The sequence below is a fragment of the Eurosta solidaginis genome, chromosome 2 (assembly GCF_040869045.1).
Source record: "Eurosta solidaginis isolate ZX-2024a chromosome 2, ASM4086904v1, whole genome shotgun sequence".
NCBI lineage: Eukaryota > Metazoa > Arthropoda > Insecta > Diptera > Tephritidae > Eurosta > Eurosta solidaginis.
The window spans coordinates 289,258,836-289,280,166 of record NC_090320.1 but is presented as its reverse complement, the minus strand read 5'-3'; the positions used below and the strand labels follow the sequence as shown (position 1 = coordinate 289,280,166).

The following is a 21,331-nucleotide window of genomic DNA, read 5'->3' as shown; positions in this document are numbered from 1 at the left end:
AATGAAATGTGTTAATGATAATTTTAAAAGGACTTGGCCTAAGTTCTATAGGTGGACGCCTTTTCGAGATATCGCCATAAAAGTGGACCAGGTGTGACTCTAGAATTTATTTTGTAAGATATGGGTATCAAATGAAAGGTATTAATGAGTATTTTAAAAGGGCGTGGGCCTAAGTTCTATAGATGGACGCCTTTTCGAGATATCGCCATAAAGATGGACCAGGGTTGACTCTAGAATTTGTTTGTACTACATGGGTATCAAATGAAAGGTGTTAATGAGTATTTTAAAAGGGAGTGGGCCTTAGTTCTATAGGTGGACGCCTTTTCGGAATATCGTTATAAAAGTGGACCAGGGTTGACTCTAGAATGCGTTTGTACAATATGGGTATCAAACGAAAGGTGTTAATAAGTGTTTTAAAAGGGAGTGGGCTTTAGTTGTATGGGTGGGCGCCTTTTCGGGATATCGCCATAAACGTGGACCAGGGGTGACTCTAGAATGCGTTTGTACAATATGGGTATCGAATGAAAGGTTTTAATAAGTATTTTAAAAGGACGTGGGCCTTAGTTCTATAGGTGGACGCCTTTTCGAGATATCGAAATAAAGGTGGACCAGGGGTGACTCTAGAATTTGTTTTTACGATATGGATATCAAATGAAAGGTTTTAATGAGTATTTTAAAAGGGCGTGGACCTTAGTTCTATAGGTGCACGCCTTTTCGAGATATCGCCATAAAGGTGGACCAGGGTTGACTCTAGAATTTTTTTTTTACCATATGGGTATCAAATGAAAGGTGTTAATGATTATTTTAAAAGGGAGTGGGCCATAGTTCTATAGGTGGATGCCTTTTCGAGATATCGCCATAAAGGTGGACCAGGGGTGACCCTAGAATTTTTTTGTACCATATGGGTATCAAATGAAAGGTGTTAATGATTATTATAAAAGGGAGTGGGCCATAGTTCTATAGGTGGATGCCTTTTCGAGATATCGCCATAGAGGTGGGCCAGGGGTGACTCTAGAATTTTTTTGTACCATATGGGTATCAAATGAAAGGTGTTAATGATTATTTTAAAAGGGAGTGGGCCATAGTTCTATAGGTGGATGCCTTTTCGAGATATCGCCATAAAGGTGGGCCAGGGGTGACTCTAGAGTTTTTATGTTCTATATGGGTATCAAATGAAAGCAGTTAATGAGTATTTTAAAAAGGAGTGGGCCTTAGATCTATATGTGGACGCCTTTTCGAGATATCACCATAAACGTGGACCAGGGGTGACTCTAGGGTGTATTTGTACGATATGGGTATCAAATTAAAGGTATTAATGAGTATTTTAAAAGGGCGTGGGCCTAAGTTCTATAGATGGACGCCTTTTCGAGATATTGCCATAAAGATGGAACAGGGGTGACTCTAGAATTTTTTTGTACCATATGGGTATCAAATGAAAGGTGTTAATGATTATTATAAAAGGGAGTGGGCCATAGTTCTATAGGTGGATGCCTTTTCGAGATATCGCCATAAAGGTGGGCCAGGGGTGACTGTAGAATTTTTATGTACTATATGGGTATCAAACGAAAGCAGTTAATGAGTATTTTAAAAGGGAGTGGGCCTTAGTTCTATATGTGGTCGCCTTTTCGGAATATCGTTATAAAAGTGAACCAGGGTTGACTCTGGAATGCGTTTGTACAATATGGGTATCAAACGAAAGGTGTTAATAAGTGTTTTAAAAGGGAGTGGGCTTTAGTTGTATGGGTGGACACCTTTTCGGGATATCGCCATAAACGTGGACCAGGGGTGACTCTCGAATTTGTTTGTACGATATGGGTATCAAATGAAAGGTGTTAATGATTATTTTAAAAGGGAGTGGGCCATAGTTCTATAGGTGGATGCCTTTTCGAGATATCGCCATAAAGGTGGGCCAGGGGTGACTCTAGAATTTTTTTGTACGATATGGGTATCAAATGAAAGGTGTTAATGAGTATTTTAAAAAGGAGTGGGCCTTAGTTCTATATGTGGACGCCTTTTCGAGATATCGCCATAAACGTGGACCAGGGGTGACTCTAGAATGTGTTTGTACGATATGGGTATCAAATTAAAGGTATTAATGAGGGTTTTAAAAGAGAGTGGCCCTTAGTTGTATATGTGAAGGCGTTTTCGAGATATCGACCAAAATGTGGACCAGGGTGATCCAGAACATCATCTATCGGGTACCGCTAATTTATTTATATATGTAATACCACGAACAGTATGTCTTCCAAGATTCCAAGGGCTTTTGATTTCGCCCTGCAAAACTTTTTCATTTTCTTCTACTTGATATGGTAGGTGTCACACCCATTTTACCAAGTTTTTTTCTAAAGTTATATTTTGCGTCAATAGACCAATACAATTACCATGTTTCATCCCTTTTTTCGTATTTGGTATATAATTATGGCTTTTTTTTCCTTTTTCGTAATTTTCGATATCGAAAAAGTGGGCGTGATCATAGTCGGATTTCGGCCATTTTTTACACCAATATAAAGTGAGTTCAGATAAGTACGTGAACTGAGTTTAGTAAAGATATATCGATTTTTGCTCAAGTTATCGTGTTAACGGCCGAGTGGAAGGACAGACGGTCGACTGTGTATAAATTTTTTAAAAGTGGGCGTGGTCGTTCTCTGATTTTGCTAGTTTTTATTAAGCAGACATATAGTAATAAGAGTAACGTTCCTGCCAAACTTCATCATGATATCTTCAACGACTGCCAAATTACAGCTTGCAAAACTTCTAAATTACCTTCTTTTAAAAGTGGGCGGTGCCACGCCGATTGTCCAAAACTTTACCGGTTTTCTATTCTGCGTCATAAGTTCAACTCACCTACCAAGTTTCATCGCTTAATCCGTATTTGGTAATGAATTATCGCACTTTTCGATTTTTCGAAATTTTCGATATCGAAAAAGTGGGCGTTGTTATTGTCCGATATCGTTCATTTTAAATAGCGATCTGAGATGAGTGCCCAGGAGCCTACATTCCAAATTTCATCAAGATACCTCAAAATTTACTCAAGTTATCGTGTTAACGGACAGACGGACGGACGGACGGACGGACGGACATGGCTCAATCGAATTTTTTTTCGATACTGATGATTTTGATATATGGAAGTCTATATCTATCTCGATTCCTTTATACCTGTACAACCAACCGTTATCCAATCAAAGTTAATATACTCTGTGAGCTCTGCTCAACTGAGTATAAAAAAGCGACAGCGTCGTAATCGAACCATTAGCTATTCTATGGAGCTGGTGGTACTTGTGAAGAAGAAGGATGGAAAAATCAGGTATTGCGTGGACTACCGCAAGTTGAACGACGTCGCGAAAAACGATAGCTACCCATTGCCATGAATTGACGACAATTTGGACTCGCTATCTGGTACGAAATGGTCGATGGACAGGAGAAGGTAGGTATTGCGTTACACGGAGAGAGTTGTTGGCATTAAACATTTTCATAATTACCTCTACGGGCAGCGATTTGCGTCAGGACAGATCACGCAGCGTTGAGATGGAAATGGAATGAAAGGCCAAATAGAGAGGAGATTTCAGCGGAGAACCCTATTGTGGAGTCAAATTGGGCACAGTGTAACAGTTTAGAATTGATATCCGGCTGCTTGCATCGAGTATGGGAGAGTGAGGATGGTCAATGTAAGAGGAAACTGGTAGTTGTTCCCAGGAAAAGGATTCCTGACGTTCTCAACGAGCTACATAATGGCCCAAGTGGAGGTCATCTGGGGATCACGAAGACGCTCTTAAAAATTATGCAGATATTCTTTTGGTTTGGTTGCCGTCAGTTGGTCACGGAGTGGATTGCGAACTGCGAGGTTTGCAGTAGAGCGAAGGAGCCCAAAACCCTAAGTCATGGCCAGATGAAGCAATATAACTCAGGTGCACCATTGGAAAGGATCGCTATGGATGTCGCAGGTTCGTTTCCTACTAAAAACCGCGGAAACAAATATCTACTGGTGGTTATGGATTATTTCAGCAAATGGCCAGAGGCATAGCAAATTCCAAATCAAGAAGAGGAAACAGTAGCAGAAGTGTTTATAAAAAATTGGGTTGGTAGGTTTGGTGTACCAATGGAGTTACATTGTGACCAAGGTAGGAGTTTTGAAGCAACTGTATTCCAAGAAATGCGTAAGACATTAGGCATTCGAAAACACGGACAACTGCATTACATCCTCAGTCCGATGATATGGTGGAAACGATTCAATAGAACATTGGAGGAGGACTTAAGGAAAGTAGTGGACAAATTCCATAAAGAGTGGGATACACGCATAACATTATTCTTGATGGCTTACCGATCGGCAGTGCATGAGACAACGGGCCAAACTCCCGCAAAGTTGATCCTTGGCAATGACCTTCGACTGCCAGCTGATTTGATGTTTGGGATAAATGCTGATTCCCAGAGAAATACCAAGAAATCCTCTCGTGTATTGGAGGAAGAGATGAAGGAAATACACGATCTTGTAAGACAACCAACCAAGATCATGAGTGACAAGATGAAAGCTAGATATGATAAAGCACTTAATTCAGAAAGCTTTCGGGAAGGAGATTTGGTGCTGTTATACAACCCACAACAAAAAAAAGTTGTCTCCGAAATTGCAGTGTAATAGGGAACGCCCATACAAAGTTGTAAAACGGATCAACGATGTAGTTTACCGCATTCAAAGCATTGGCAAACCACGAAACCAAATGAAATTGGTTCATTTGGAGAGGCTGGCAGCGTTTAGATCAGAAAATTTGTCAGATCGGAACGATACGACTCAGGTGGAGGGCAGTGTGACGAATTTTAGCACTACTAAGCTGTTAGTAAATAAGGGCACAACAACAATAAAGCAAGCTGCCACTTTTGTATACTCGAACACATCATTTTAATCCATCCACGTACATAAAAGGCGACGAAGAGATATCCCACACACACAGAAGTAGTCATCGCCGAAGTAGTTACTCACATATACACACGCATATACATGTATATAGCTGGTAACCAAGCAGGAGATCCAACAGTTCTAGAAGGTCAAACGTCTAGACCTTTGGATAAATATGCGGACGACACAACAGAGAGTATAAAACCAGCGCAAACTGAGGAATGAGTAATCAGTTTGATTTAAACATGCTTTTGTTAAGTACGTGATATTGAAGAATAATTTACTACTCCCAAAGTATTCTAAATAAAGATCAGTTTGCAATACTGAAAGCTGGAGTGAATTATTCAACGGTTTAGCGATTCGAACGCTAGCAGAAGGTTTCAAATAAGCGGAATTTCCCCGAAATTCCGTACAATATAAAAAAAGTGCAGTAATTTGGGTTGAAAGAAATTTTGTTTAAATCAAATTTTATAGTTAAATTGTTTTTCTTGTTTGGTTCTCGATAAATTGCACTAAAGATGGCACAATACCGAAACCGGTTTGTCTCCGAACCAAACTTGACGTGGAATGGCGGTAAATGGTTCCAAAGCAGGTAATTGATGTATATTGAAACAATTTTCCATCATTTCCATTTGGTTTGAATACGAACCGAATTCGGTGTTGTACCATCTTCAGTGTTATTATTTCAGAACGAAAAGGGAAACAAATATTTCACCTATGCACTTGGAAATTGAAAAAGTTTCTTTGGATACAAAAGACTTCTTTTAGTCGAAAAAACAACATAACTTTCACCTAAAACCAAAAGCTTTGCCTGCAATTAAAAATACTTACTCATTGTCATTTATTTGGAATGTTTTTATATTTAGCTGGTGAGTTCCAGGGGTGATATCAGTTTTATGGCAGCGGTAATCTACAGGGTGCTGGGGGATATATCTACTTTGCATATACCAGCTACCTTCCAACTGTAAATAATTAAAACATAAGCTTTTAAAATGGATTTAAAGTCTATACATAGTACTAGAAAATTGGCCTGACTTTATACATAGTTTAGACGGTTAAGCGCCAATTAAGTAAGTAAGTAAGTTATACATAGAGCTAACACTTAATTTAGTTAAGTATACAGATCTTAATACTCACCATACTATCACTCACTTCTTTCAAATATTTTATATTTGTTGGACACTTCTTTGCATCTCCGGCCATCAAACATGATGATGTCAAAAAAATAAAAATTGATAAAGGGACACTGAAAAAAAAGTGAAATTGATTAACAAGTAAGGAAGTCTAAGTTCGGGTGAAACCGAACATTATATACCCAGCTGTACACTTTAAATGCTGTTGTTGTTATTTTGTGTACTTAATAGTGTTACAAGGCTACGCAATAATACATATGGGGTATTCCATCCCATTTAGATCAATTTTGAACCCGACCCCTTTAGAATTGGCTGAAAGTTTTTCTTCTTTTTCTAGCTTACGAAAGACGTTTTTCAGAAGTTCTTCAAATTTTTTCATCCAACTCAAAAAAAGTTATGAATTTTTAAAAAAACACCGTTTTTGTTTTCAAAATGCTATAACTTTTTCAAAAATTGACCGTTTAGAATCTTTTTTTTTTTTAATTTGTTTTTAAATGTACTTTTCGGAAAAAATTCAAAGAAATTTTTAAAGTATTTTTTTTTGTAGTTTTCCAGTTTTTCGAGATTTTTCGAATTTCGCCCTTTTTTTTGTTTTTTTCTCATAAAAAACTTCAATCAATTCTGCAATCATCCCCACTAATCCCGGAGTGGGCCGAGAATTTTTTTTTTTACTTAATTGAAAAAAAAACTAAAGTTTTTTTTTGTATTTTTTCCGAAAAGAACAATTAAAAACATATTTAAAAAAATGATCCCAAACGGTCAATTTTTGAAAAGGTTATAGCATTTCGAAAAAAACACCGTTTCCCAACTCAAAATAAGTTTTAAATATTCTTGAAAAAACGGTGTTTTTTTTTTCAAAATGCTATAACTTTTTCAGAAATTGACCATTTAGGATAATTTTTTTTAAATATGTTTTTAAATGTACTTATCGGAAAAAATACAAAAAAATTCCATCAAAAATCAAATCAATTAAATAAAAAAGAAAAAACAATTCTCGGCCCACTCCGGGATTAGTGGTGATGATTGCAGAATTGATTGAAGTTTTTTATGAGAAAAAAAAGGGCGAAATTCGAAAAATCTCGAAAAACTGAAAAATTACAAAAAAAAAAACTTTAAAAATTTGTTTGAATTTTTTCCGAAAAGTACATTTAAAAAAAAAATTTAAAAAAAAAAGATCACAAATGGTCAATTTTTGAAAAAGTTATAGCATTTTGGAAAGAAAAACGGTGTTTTTTTTAAATTCATAACTTTTTTTGAGTTAGATGAAAAAATTTGAAAAACTTCTGAAAAACGTCTTTCGTAAGCTAGAAAAAGAAGAAAAACTTTCAGCCAATTCTAAAGAGGTCGTGTTCAAAATTGGTCGATATGGCATGGAATACCCAATATGCATATGTTTCTATTCTGAACTAATTTTCGTTTAAAAGAAGCAAAAACGATACAAAGGCTAACACCAATGACCTTGAGTGTGTAATAATGCAGTTTTCCTGCACATATGGGGATTTCCCTACTGTTTATTTTAAAATAAAGATATAACAGATAGGGAATCAGGTAGTCTGTTCGTCTTGTGATTGATGACGCTATACTACTATGGCCGTATGGTCGGCGCTCAAGCTGCCCCGAGGCACCGAGCCTGGTTGCAGTTTTTAACGCTATGTTCTTTGCTACCAGTTCCACAGGTGGAATGTGCAGAATGGCATACAGTGCAGCTGTCAGGGTTGCTTCCAGGGCTCCATTAATGCTAAGCATTGATAATCTGCATACTCCCTCTAATTTTTTGAGGTAGGTTGCTTTTTGTGTGGCTTTCTACCAAACAAGAACTCCATAGTATAGAATAGGGCTTACAATCGCTGTAAAAACCCAATGAGAATGAGAGGGCGATAAGCCCCACGTACACCGTAGTATTCTTTTACATGCATAAAGTGCCGTTGAGGCCTTCTTCACACTCTCCTCCCCGTTGAGCTTCCATGACAGCTTACTCTCTAGGATGATTCCTAGATAATTTGTGCAAGGTAGGGTCACCCCTCCTAACTTAGGCCTGATCCAATTTGGGACCTTGTACCTCTTTGTAAACAAGACCATATCCATCTTATCCGCGTTGACTTTCAAACCGACATTTGATGCCCAGGTATGTATCTGCCGAAGCGCCCGATCATTGAAAGAGCTAATCGTTGGAAGGCACTTTCCACTTATTGCAATTGAAAATTGCAACGTCATCCGCGTAAGCCGTAAGTTTTACGTGTCCCTCATCGAATCGCCTGAGCATTTGGTTGATGACCAATCTTCCCTGCGGCGTGTCCCTGTCCACTGATTTCGTGGCCTCGTGCAATCCCCATTGTGATGTAATCTTCCTGGAATTTAACATGCAGCCGATCCATCTGGTTAAGGCTTGATATACTTTAATGTAATTAACACCATCCATAATCGCCCATTTAGAGACATTATTGAAAGTCCCGGCAATGTCTAAGAAGACTCCTAGAGCATATTCCTTACATTCCAGGGCTTTCTCTACGCTTATTACCACCCTATGCAATACGGTGTCTACCGACTTGCGTTTGGTGTACGCATGTTGTGTTGTGGAGAGCAGCTTTTCATCCACGTTGGACTTTATGTACACATCTATCAGCCTCTCAAAAGTTTTGAGCAGAAATGATGTTAAGCTAATGGGTCTATAATCTTTGGCATACACATGACCGATTTTCCGGCCTTTGGTAGGAAAGCTACACGAGCAGTTCTCCAAGAGTGAGGTACATGATTCAGTCTTATGCACCCATCGAATATTATTTTAAGCCATTCCACGACCGCCCTACTTGAGACTTGTAACATGGCCGGGAATATACCATATGGGCCCAGCGATTTAAGTTTAGAAAACGTCTTCACTGCCCACTCGATCTTGGTATCGGTGACCAAGCCCGGCACTACCCGCTCCGTGATGGAAGTGTGGGTGATGTCTGCTGGCTCTTCTAAACCATCTCCCAATGGGAAATGTGTATCGAGAAGCACCTCAAGGGATTCCTCACTATTACGTAACCATACCCCGTTCTCTTTCTTTATTAGTCCCTGGACCATATTTCCCTTTGCTAGGACTTTTCTCAACCGTGCTGTTTCGCTGGAGCACTCTATGTCCGTAAAGAAACATTTCCATGAGGTTCTCTTCGCCCTGGAAATTTCACGCTTGTAGATCCTCAGTAGATCCTCAGATATATCCCTGTATTCGTCCCGACACGCTTCGCTTTGCGCGGTCTTTGCTAGCTTAAACATTTCTTTTACCTGTATTCTTAGAAGACTCAGCTCATTGCTTCACCATAGCGGCTTTGCTTTCCCTCTGAATCTTCTTAGATGGCAAGCTTTGTTATACGCAGTCATAAGCGTCCTAGTTAGGAATTCATTAGACTCCTCCAGTGCTTGCACATTGGCAACCTCTTTTGGTTGTCCCAGTTTCGTTTCTACCTGTTTCTGAAAATTAGTCCAGTTTGTTGACCTAGGGCTTCTAAAGTTTCCTCACTTCTCTACCCTCTTTAGGGGGATGCTGAAGCTAATATACGCATGGTCGGAGAAGGATGGTCTATCAAGAACAATCCAATCATACCTTGATATATCACGTTCGGAGCTCAGTATAATATCCAAAACATTGCTGGATGTGGGACCAATGTATGTAGGGACATTTCCCCTGTTGGCTATCTGTTGGTTTGCAGGATGTAACATAATAGAGATACGCCTCTCTCGTTCGTATCTGATCCTCCCCACGCTTGAAGCGAGCCACCATTTAAATTTATTCAAGCATTTCATGGAAAATCGTTAATTTTTGCTGATTTTCGAACTGGTCTTTTTATCAGTTTTAAATATCTAATTATTTTTAATATATCACACCTCAACGTTGCAAGAAAGAAAAATTTAAACCTAGTATTAACTTCTTAAGTTATTTAAAAAAAAAAAAAAAAAAAATGATATAGAAACAAAAAGAAAGTTAAAGTTTAAAAGTCAAACAATAAACCACTTATTTTAATTTTTTATTTTAATAAACCTTGATCCAAATAGTACCAGAGGTGAGTTTAGGATTTTTCAAATATTACTGAAATTCGACCTGGCATTGATAACCGTTTGCGTATTTTTTTATTAGAATGTTAAACATTTTAAATTACTAATATTTTTCGAAAAATAGTATTTAAAAGAAAAAATAAGTCTCAAAATTGACAGCTCTTTAGGAAAAAAGGACTCAAGTCACCGAATACAAAATTTAGATGAAAACGTATGAAAATTATAAATTTGTGTGGCAACGGCAGCACTGATCAAAGAAGTTTTCTTCAAGAAAAAGCTGGTAAAAGCAACCGAGTTACACGTCCATGCAACCGATATAGTTTTAGATTTTCATCCATCAAAATTAGCTGTTGAACCAACTTCGCATGAGTTGTTGATTCTGAATTAAGTGTTTCAACAGTCAAATAAAAAATAAAAAAATTGTTTTTTCTAATTAAATAAAACTTTTTTCAAAAGCTTTTGATATTGCTTTTTCTATGGCTTGAAGCTATTGCCCAACGGTATGGCATATTCGACATTCAAATTGCCTTTGCTAATATGTTGCCAATTTATTATCGTTTGCCCAAAGTCCTCCCATCAATAAATAATGCTAAAGCGTGTGAAACGAGAAATAATGGAATGGGTTGTGAAATAAATGAATACAAGATTTTAGCGTAGGTTTTGGCTGCGCACTGATTTATCGATTTCGTGTCTGTAATGTGACCTAATGGTATCGCTTTTGGCCCCACGGGTCAGCTTGACGAAGTTTTTCATATCAGTCCTTTTGACCTAAGGAAAACCAATCTTAAGTTTGGCAAACACTCCGTAAATCGCGCCAAGTATTCATTTTTTTTTTTTGTTCAATATTGTGTCCACGCTGCAAATTGTATTCATATTCATAAGTTACTTCTTGGATTTAATTAGATCAAAATGACTGACATCAAAACTCCCCAAAACTGATTCGCTAGTTATTAATGGTCAGATTTTCCATTATGTTCCATAATTGAATGAAAGTCGCTAAAACAACGTGTGATGAAACCTCAATCTAAAATTTTCTGATCATTTATTTACAAACCCGTTTCACAATTTCCATTTGTTTCCCTGTTTCCCTTTGTTTCAAATGCTGTGGAATTTTAAAATGATGTGACGTCAGTTGGCAAACGAAAATTGCCATTGAATTGGTGTTGGCAAAATAAAGTTTTAATGCCATATTTTCTATAGTTTTGGGCAGTTTCCGTTTTCACTGAATAGTCAATTTAATTGCCAATTTGTAGTCATTTTGATCTACCAGGCTATTTGATTTACTAAACAAACAAAAAATTATTTTTACTTTCAACATTTGTTTAATTAAGGGCTAAAACTACATTTCCACCGAACCCAAAATGTGTGTTTGTCAACGGTTTAACGCACAATATCTTTGACGGAAATTAATTTTTTTTCGTTTTACTGATACAAAGGGTAAAACGCGTCTTTCCTCTATACCTCCCTCCATTTTTATACTCAGTTGAGCACAGCTCACAGAGTATAATAACCTTGATTGGATAACGGTTGGTTGTTCATATATAAAGGAATCGAGATAGATATAGACTTCCATATATCAAAATCATCAGTCTCCGAAAAAAAATTTGATTGAGCCATGTCTGTCCGTCCGTCCGTCCGTTAACACGATAACTTGAGTAAATTTTGAGGTATCTTGATGAAATTTGGTATGTATGTTCCTGGGCACTCATCTCAGATCGCCATTTAAAATGAACGAAATCGGACTATAACCACGCCCATTTTTTCGATATCGAAAATTTCGAAAAACACAAAAAGTGCGATAATTCATTACCAAAGACGGATAAAGCGATGAAACTTGGTAGGTGAGTTGGACTTATGACGCAGAATAGAAAATTAGTAAAATTTTGGATAACGGGCGTGGTACCGGCCACTTTTAAAAGAAGGTAATTTAAAAGTTTTGCCAGCTGTAATTTGGCAGTCGTTGAAGATATCATGATGAAATTTGGCAGCAACGTTACTCCTATTACTATATGTATGCTTAATAAAAATCATTAAAATCGGAGAACGACCACGCCCACTTAAAAAAATTTTTTTTTTAAGTCAAATTTTAACAAAAAATTTAATATCTTTACAGTATATAAGTAAATTATGTCAACATTCCACTCCAGTAATTATATAGTGCAACAAAATACAAAAATAAAAGAAAATTTCAAAATGGGCGTGGCTCCGCCCTTTTTCATTTAATTTGTCTAGGATACTTTTAATGCCACAAGTCGAACAAAAATTGACCAATCCTTGTGAAATTTGGTAGGGGCTTAGACTATAGGCCGATAACTGTTTTCTGTGAAAAAGGGTGGAATCGGTTGAAGCCACGCCCAGTTTTTATACACAGTCGACCGTGTGTCCTTCCGCTCGGCCGTTAAAATAATAACTTGAGCAAAAATCGATATATCCTTACTAAACTCAGTTCACGTACTTATCTGAACTCACTTTGTACTGGTGTAGAAAATGGCCGAAATCCGACTAAGATCACGGCCACTTTTTCGATTTCGAAAATTGCGCAAAGTTAAAAAAATGCCATAATTCTATACCAAATACGAAAAAAGGGATGAAACATGGTAATTGGATTGATTTATTGACGCAAAATATAACTTTAGAAAAAAACTGTGTAAAATGGGTGTGACACCTACCACATTAAGTAAAAGAAAATGAAACAATTCTGCAGAGCGAAATCAAAAGCCATTGGAGTTATGGCAGGAATACTGTTCGTGGTATTACATATATAAATAAATTAGCGGTACCCGACCGACGATGTTCTGGGTCACCCTGGTCCACATTTTGGTCGATATCTCGAAAACGCTCTCACATATACAACTACCACCACTCCCTTTTAAAACCCTCAATAAAACCTTTAATTTGATACCCATATCGTACAAACAAATTCTAGAGTCACCCCTGGTCCACCTTTATGACGATATCCCTAAATGGCGTCCACCTATAGAACTATGCTCCACTCCCTTTTAAAACCCTCTAATTTGATACACATATCGTACAAACAAATTCTAGAGTCACCCCTGGTCCACCTTTATGACGATATCTAGAAGAGGCGTCCACCCATAGAACTAAGGCCCACTCCCTTTTAAAATACTCATTAACACCTTTCATTTTATACCCATATCACACACACATTGTAGGGGTATCCGGGTCCACGTTTTGGCCTATATCTCAAGACCCTAGTCACCCAGCGATATAAAAATTACTCTGTACTAAAGCACACATCAACAGCTTTCATTTGCTGTCCATATTACACACACCTTCTAGGCGTATCCTGGTCCACGTTTTGGCATATATCTCGAGACCCTAGTCACCAATAGGTATGAAAACTACCCCGTATTAAGCACTTTCATTTGATATCCATATTGTATAAACACATCCATGGGATGCCCGGGTCCACGTTTTGGAATTTGATTTTTATATATATGGATACAAAAAACATTTCAACTCACCATATTCACTCATATTAATAGAGTATGTGTGGAACTTAAGAGCGAATTGAGGGTTTCATAGAGTTCCATTGCCACACCGCCATTTTATACAGGGTGAAAGTGTAACGCTTTTGCGTTGCGAGCAGGCAACAATTTTCACAAAAGAACGAAGCACTCCGTAAAATCGTTGCCAGTTTTTTAGAATAGAACAACAACCCTTGCGTGGCGTACAAAAAGCGTAACACTTTAGCCAGAAAAGAAAACGCTACTAGTTTGAGTGTGAGCGCATTTAATGTAGCCAGTAGCTTATTAGTAAGTACCGCAAATTATAAATCGCGCTCAATTAGATTATGTTAGGTTGAACTGGCTGGTCCGCGAAGAAATGGATTGGCTTAATGAGTCCATAGTGTTACCATAGCGTTTGTTTAAAGAAAACTGAAGAACCCTATTTAAAAACAGGACCTTTCTTACAAAATAACCCCGTCCTTTTGGTAAAGCTTTCGCTGACCTGTCCACTAGCTGTTTCTAGATCTGATTTAAATACAGGAATAATTCAAAAAAAAGGATGCGTATATTTCTCTAAATTTAAACCAAAAAGACATATAGCAGTATGTCCTTTACTAATATATCGATTTGAATCTTAAAATATCTTTTAATTTACAATACAATTTTTTTTTTTCGAAAAAAAATAACATTAAATTTAGTTACTTACATAACAAACTGTTGTTCCAGCATTCCTCTTAGTATTATCTTGAAAATCACAAGGATCAAATATCACTTACGTCTTCGACACTAAAACTGACAATGTGATATTAAAATTTTTCACACCTTTTATACTTGAACTTTATGTCGATTTTTTTAGCGAAAATTCCACACGCACACAAAACACATTATACGATTCCAAATAAAACAAGTAAGGACGGCACTGTCTTCGGCTGTGCCGAAGACTTCATACCCTTCATGAATGGGGCTGAACAACAACCTTATCCGGTTCGTAATTTCCAAATAATCGGATGTATAAGGTAAGAAATAAATAGTGAACAGATGTACATACCTAAACGATTTTTAAGATAAATATAAAATAAAAAATGGCAAAAAACCATCTTATCTGAACGATCGGTTGTATGGGAACGAAATTATTTTTTCATGAAATCTTCTATGATATATTAGAATAAATATGACCAAGTTTAACGTTTTTATATTGGAAATTAAGGAAGAAATGGCTAAAAATCTTTCTATCTGAACGATCGGTTGTATGGGATATATACTATATATAGCTCCGATCAAAGTGATTTTTTCAGAAGATCTTCTATGATATATTAGAATATATATCACCGAGTTTCATGTTTATAATTTCTAATGTATCGGTTGTATGGGAGATATATGATATAGTGGTCCAATCCTACCGGATCCGACAAGTGTCTAATATAATACAAAAATGCATCCTTGTGCCAAATTTCATTGAGATATCTCAAAATTTGAGGGACTAGTTTGCGTTCAAACAGACAGATGGACGGACGGACAGACGGACATGGCTATATCAACTCAGTTCGTCGTCCTGATCAATTCGGTATATTTAATGGTGAGTCTATCTTCTATATTTCGCAACGTTACAAACATCGGACCAAAGTTAATATACCATTTCATGTTCATGAGAGGTGTAGAAAGAAAAACAGTAAGTAGCCTAAGTTCGGGTAACATTGTATATACCCTACAGAAATAATGAGAGACAATCACGCAGAGCAACAGTTTCGCAATAGGTTTAGTTCGTCACTTTTTTCTAAGGTAAGGAAATTTCCATTTTACTTACTAGCGTCTCTGTTATGTGCATTTCCTAACACAGTGTAAAACAAGTAAGCTGTTTGGCCAATTTTCGTGTATTCACAAAAGACGGTTTGTTCTACAAAATTGTCAAATTTATCGATTTAACCTTTGTCTAGTCACCATTGTGAAAACATAAATGTCAGTCTAGTAGCTATCCGGCGGATGAAATCTAGCTTAACTGTAGATAGTAAAACGGCCCTTAATGACTACCTCCGAACTGCTGATAATCGGATGCATATCGGGAGAGTGGGTAGCCGCACTTGTATCAACAGCGCTGAAGTCTGAACAATATGGATTTAAATTAATTAATGCAAAGTTTGCGCCTATTTCAGAACCACCTAGGACTGAACCAATTAGATTATATATATACCTAGCTCGAACCTAAGCGCTATTGATACAAGTGTGAGCACTAAATGTCCCGTTCTTCATCCGATATGTACCCGTTCAGCACCGTTCGTTTTTTCTGCTGGGTATTCATTTTTGTTCTAAAACTTATTGATTTTTATGATTCAATAACACACAATGCTACTCTGGTTTCCTTAAAGTGCTTTGAAAACGCAATTATAAGCTTCAATAATAAATTATTTACCTTTAAGAGACACGTATGGTTTAATTTATCTTATTCGTACACTTTTTTGCATGTATTGAAAATGAGCCAAGCAAGCAGAACATAAAAAGTTCTAAAAGTGAAAAAACAAATTTCCATCTCTTTTATCTATAAATATAAGCAGACGCGGCAGACCTTGTCCTGCCCTAACTTTGATCTATCTACCCCCCTTTTTCTTGTCCTTTTATTCACTCCCACCTCTGCCTTTCTCTTTCTATGCATCTCTTTCTCCCTCTCCGTCTTTTCCGATTTATCTTTGTCTAACTCCATCTCTTTCTCCCTCCATCCCTTATTCCCAGTCGTAGTTCCACTTAGAGTTCCAGTCCGAGTCCCAGTCCCTCTCCTGGACCCAGTCGGTCCCTGGTCCGATTCCCGGAAAAAAGTTTCGTAAATACTAATCCAGGTAAAGGGCTACCACAATACCTTATTTCAGGCAAATCGAACAGCGAATTGTATTTGTTCGAATATATCGTTCCCGGGTCCCCTTTCCGGGAACGGAAAGGTTTGCCATGAAGCGACATTGCAAATTTTATCAGAATCGGAGAGTCATTTCGGATAGATGAAATATATAGATAAATTAAATCTCCTTGGTGCACAAGCAACACAAAAATGAAATAATTAAACAAATTTTCTAAGTTAAACGGTTTTATTGAAAACTATACTTACATGATGTAATAACAATACTAAAAGCTAGAAAATAATTAGGTAGGTCCTAGGTACTAGTCATCACACTCCTCATCAATCTAGGGCATTTGGCCCGTGAAATTTCTAAAAATGTGAGGCAGCATAACCTAATTCAGTTAGTCTTACTTATGACCATCAATAGAAATTTGACGCGTTCAACGCTTTCATTTAATTGTTTGGTCAACGCCCTAGATTGATCAGGAGTGTGATGACTAATACCTAGGACCTACCGAATTATTTTATAGCTTTTAGTATTGTTATTACTTCATGTAAGTATTGTTTTCAATAAAACCGTTTAACTAAAAAATTTTTTTTATTATTTTATTTTCAAATTTTTTGTCTTTATTTAATTGCCTATTATTTCTCATTCTATTTAGCTCATTTAGTGACTCATTATTACAACGACTCTTACCTGACAATTTGTTACAATCTAGGTGCTCAATACATAATCCTTCCAAAGACTTTACTCGACTCTGCGCCACGTACGCTTGTCCCTCCTCGAAATCCAAAGTATTTTGATGTCACTTCTAAAGGGCTGTATGTAATATTTGTTCCAAATATGTGCCAATTGGGACCACAAATACGACTTTTTTGGATATCTCAATCCTTGTGCCACCTAGCGGCAATTTTTTTTCATAGGTCGCTTTCTATTCATGTATGATCCAAATCGGATCACAAAGACGATTTTTTTAAGTATTTCGATCCATGCGCCACATATCGGTCTTTTCTTGTTACTGAACTGTCATCGGGTTCTGAACTATATTCCAAGTTTGAAGCTTGTAGCTTATCGGGAAGTTACTTAAATTTTTATTACAAAATGTGTGCCGGCCGGCCGTCCGTCCGTCAAGTCGAGCTAAAAAACCGTTTAATAATTAAAAACGATAATGCAGTTCCTTATCGGTCATTTTTAAAGATATATTTGGGTATGTATTATTAAATTGTGTAACATCTACTCGTAAAGACGGCTGTGAAGGGATGAGATTTCCCGGTTCTCAATGCCTTAGTATCTAGGACTTACATTTGTTAAGTTAATATACCTAATTCATTCGTACAGTAAAGGATTTAGTTATAAAAATGAAAGGGGTCAGTCGAAGGATACAACAAAATTAAAGAATGTTCCGAAACCCTTTCAACTTTAGTCACTGACCTTAAAACTTTTTTGCAATGCGTTGATTGGGAAATATTTTGTTATTTTTAAGGTATTATTTTTCTAGATTTTGCCATTTGTTTAAACAAAGCAAACAAAGCACATTAATTAAGGTTTCAGTTATGAGGTTTCAAATTAATCACCCATTTATTTGAACAACAAAAAAAAAAACTGTTTTTAAAATATTTTTCACCTTTTAAAAATTAAAGAAAGAAATATTTCTTGGAAAATAAATAAAGTGGCATTTAACCTGCGGAAAAATTCACCTCTTCAAATCCTTTGCAAATGACTAAATCAACGTTATAACAATCTATAGCTTGGTTTTCACTTGGTCGAATTTGACCGCTAATTTGGTCAAATCAATAAAAACGGCTTGTCATACAACGTTAAAAGCGATAATTAAATTGGATGCAAATTATGGGCAACTTCTCTTTTGGAGTTGCTTATCATATTTACACACGGCGACTCGTTTTATACTCAGAGCTCCCAGAGTATATTAGTTTTATTCGCATAACGGTTCCCCGCAACGGCATAAATAATAGTTATGTACGAACGATTTTCCGTCATCCCTTGTCAAATTTGTTTTCGAGAGAAACCGGTTTCGGAGTTGTGCCATCATCAGCGTCGACTTACGTTCTGATCTGTAGTTGTCATTTGTATTTTAGTAGTTTGACCATCTTTGTGGGTTTGTTGTTTCGGTGCGTTGTTTTGTGTTTATTTGTTGTTGTGTGTTTGACTGAAAATATAGACTTTTATATATCTGGGCGAAAAAAGAAATTCATTTAGCCATACCCGTCCGTCCTTCCGTCTGTCCGTAAACACGATATCTTGAGTAAATTTTGAGGTATCTTAATGAAATTTGGTGTGTAAGTTCGTGGGAACTCATCTCAGATGGCCATTTAAAATGAACGAAATGGGACTGTAACCACGCCCATTTTTTCGATATCGAAAATTTCGAAAAACCGAAAAAGTGCGATAATTCATTACCAAAGGACGGACAAAGCGATGAAACTTTTAAATTACTTTTAGATTATGACGCAGAATAGAAAAATAGTAAAATTTTGGACAATAGGCGTGGCACCGCCCACTTTTAAAAGAAGGTAATTTAAAAGTCTTACAAGCTGTAATTTGGCAGCTGAGTATGTAATGTTCGGTCACACTCGAACTTAGCCCTCCTTACATGTTAGACAACAGTTTGAAGTTTCATTTCATTTCATTCTAAAAAGTTGTTTTATTTATTGAAAATTTAAAAACTTGTTGTGAAATACATACCAATTAAAACGTTAAGGATTTGTGTTTCAAATCAAAAAAAAGTTCTTCAATAAAAACAATTTAAAACAAGTAGGGAAGGCTAAGTTTATTTATTTATTTATTTTATTTATTACGACTCTTGGAGCCTAGATCAACACTTAAAAATATTATTGCATTAATTAACAATATGCACTACGTATGAATTTGACCTTCAATTTGTATTTGAATTTGAAACATGAATTTGAATTTGAATTTGAAACATGTAACACAAATCCATCCGAATCCTAATATTTATTTTATATTCATTGATTTCGCGTGAGCATATAATCTTTTTTTAAATAAGTTATTATCACAATTCCTAACATTTGCAGGTAATTCGTAAATTTGTAAAAAATACTATTTTTTCAAACTCCGTTTTGTAATTAGGTAATTTAAAATACTTTCTCTGTCCTCGTAGTTAAATTTAATATTTGTTTTTAGATATCAGGCAAATTTCCTGTTTTTATGTTGTATATAAACTTCATACTGTTTAAAAAAATTTGCTGTTTTACGCTCATCCAATTCAAACTTGTAGCATATATAATGGGGGTATCAAAACGTTTACCTAATATAAAGCGCATAGCTTTATCTCTTACACGCATAAGGGACATATATGTCCCCGAGAAATTTTCACCCTTTTCAGCAATATTGGCAACCCAAAACCCTTCTAACTTCATTTTGTTTAAACTCTACTAATCCTTGTTAAACTTTAACACTGGCAACATGGATATAAACCGTTATGTGTGTAAATACTCGTGGATAAAGAAGCAGAGATCTCTTTAACCATTCATCAGTATTTAAAACTGTTTAATTCTATCTAAACAATATATCTCGATCATTTTTTACTTGATGTATACTCACTGGTAAGTAAAATTATTACTTTATTAAATACTTTTGATTTCAACTATTCATATTTTATGCTTTGTAACTATTTTAGGTTTTCACTTTTATTTTCTTATATTTTGGTGCCGAAAATGTCTTCAAATCAACGCAGAGAATTCTCGTTACGGGAAGAAGAATTCATAGAAGTCTTGATGGCTGATAACAGCGACGACGAGGATGGTTTGCTCCTTGATGAAGAGGACCAAACATTTTTAGCGCAAGATCTGGATACCGAGGGACTGCTGTTGAAATTGAACCTTACCCAACCCCTGTTGAGCAAGATGTAACTCAAAACCAGGCACATCTTTTAATGGGCGAAAAAATGCGTATTTTCCCCACAATTTTCTGGAGGAACAAGAATACGACTTCGGCAGGTTTCTTATTGCTGATAGCAATCGCTCTTCTGATGAGGAATTGACTCCTGTAAACATTTTCGATAAGGTTGCTGACTTCGAAAACTTAGTTGATAAGATTATAGTTCTTGAATCAATACGTTATGCTGAACAAAACGGCCGATCTTTTACTATGAGTAATAAAGAGGCGAAAGCTTTCTTCGGAATGAACTATTGGTCTACAGATATTGATATGGGAGTTCCTTCCATTGCTAATGTGATGACTGTAAGCCATTTCGAAGAAATAAGAAAAGACTTACATTTCAGTGACAATTCTAAAGAGCCGCGGTAATAATCTAAATTATGATAGAGCTTTCAAAATACGCCCCGTTTTGAAGAACTTCAATCGAGCTTTTCAAAGCTCTATGACCAATACCTAGACCCAGGCAATAGACGAACATATGGTTAAGTTCAAAGATCACAATATAATGAGACATGTGAAGAATGAGCCCATGGGGATTCAAAATATGGTGAAGGGCAGATACTTCTACGGGATATTTATTTCAGTTTGACTTGTATACTGGAAGAAAAAATAGCGGCCCTGAAACTGGATTGGGGGAATTGGTGGTGTTGCAATTGTTATTCCTAAGATAGGTCCCCTTGAAAAAACACATAAATATAAAAATTTAAATTTTTTTCTTAAATTTTATGTTGAACTAAACCAAAATAAATAGATACAAACCAAAAAAGTTATTTTTACTACCTTGGTTTCCTTATAAACGTGTAAGGGTTATTCTGCATTTTTTGTAGTTTATCGATTTGCGAATCTTTCAATATAAAGAAAATAGTAGAAGAATATATGAAGTTATGGCTCAATTATGGATCTATAAACTTTTGCTTTATAATAACTACTCAAGTTTCTACAGGTTCTTTGAATGAAATAAATTTTTTTTAGCTATTTTACCTGCTATATAATCAACATCAACATGTACATCAAATTTTAGTTTGCAATCTATTTGAATGCCGAGATATTTAATCGTATGCA

General features: G+C 36.2%; 2 protein-coding genes across 7 annotated transcripts in view; one reads left to right on the top strand and one right to left on the bottom strand.

Annotated features, from left to right (window-relative positions):
* The window catches only part of LOC137241143 (uncharacterized), a 30,692-nt gene extending 16,324 nt beyond the window's left edge, over positions 1-14,368 (bottom strand). The window contains exons 1-3 of one of the 2 annotated variants that reach the window (XM_067768435.1): positions 14,233-14,368; positions 6,026-6,134; positions 5,720-5,850 (exon numbers count right to left, since the gene is read on the bottom strand). In XM_067768435.1, coding sequence (XP_067624536.1) covers positions 5,720-5,850; positions 6,026-6,134; positions 14,233-14,255 — 263 coding nt within the window. In that variant the 5' untranslated portion in view covers positions 14,256-14,368. The remainder of the gene's footprint in view (positions 1-5,719; positions 5,851-6,025; positions 6,135-14,232) is intronic. The other variant, XM_067768436.1, reaches the window with a different exon arrangement.
* LOC137241140 (tropomyosin-1-like) overlaps positions 1-21,331 on the top strand; it is an 857,608-nt gene that overhangs the window by 406,356 nt on the left and 429,921 nt on the right. For all 5 annotated transcript variants that reach the window (XM_067768425.1, XM_067768430.1, XM_067768429.1 and 2 more), the window contains exon 7: positions 14,383-14,542. The gene's annotated coding sequence lies outside the window, so the exon portion shown is untranslated. The remainder of the gene's footprint in view (positions 1-14,382; positions 14,543-21,331) is intronic.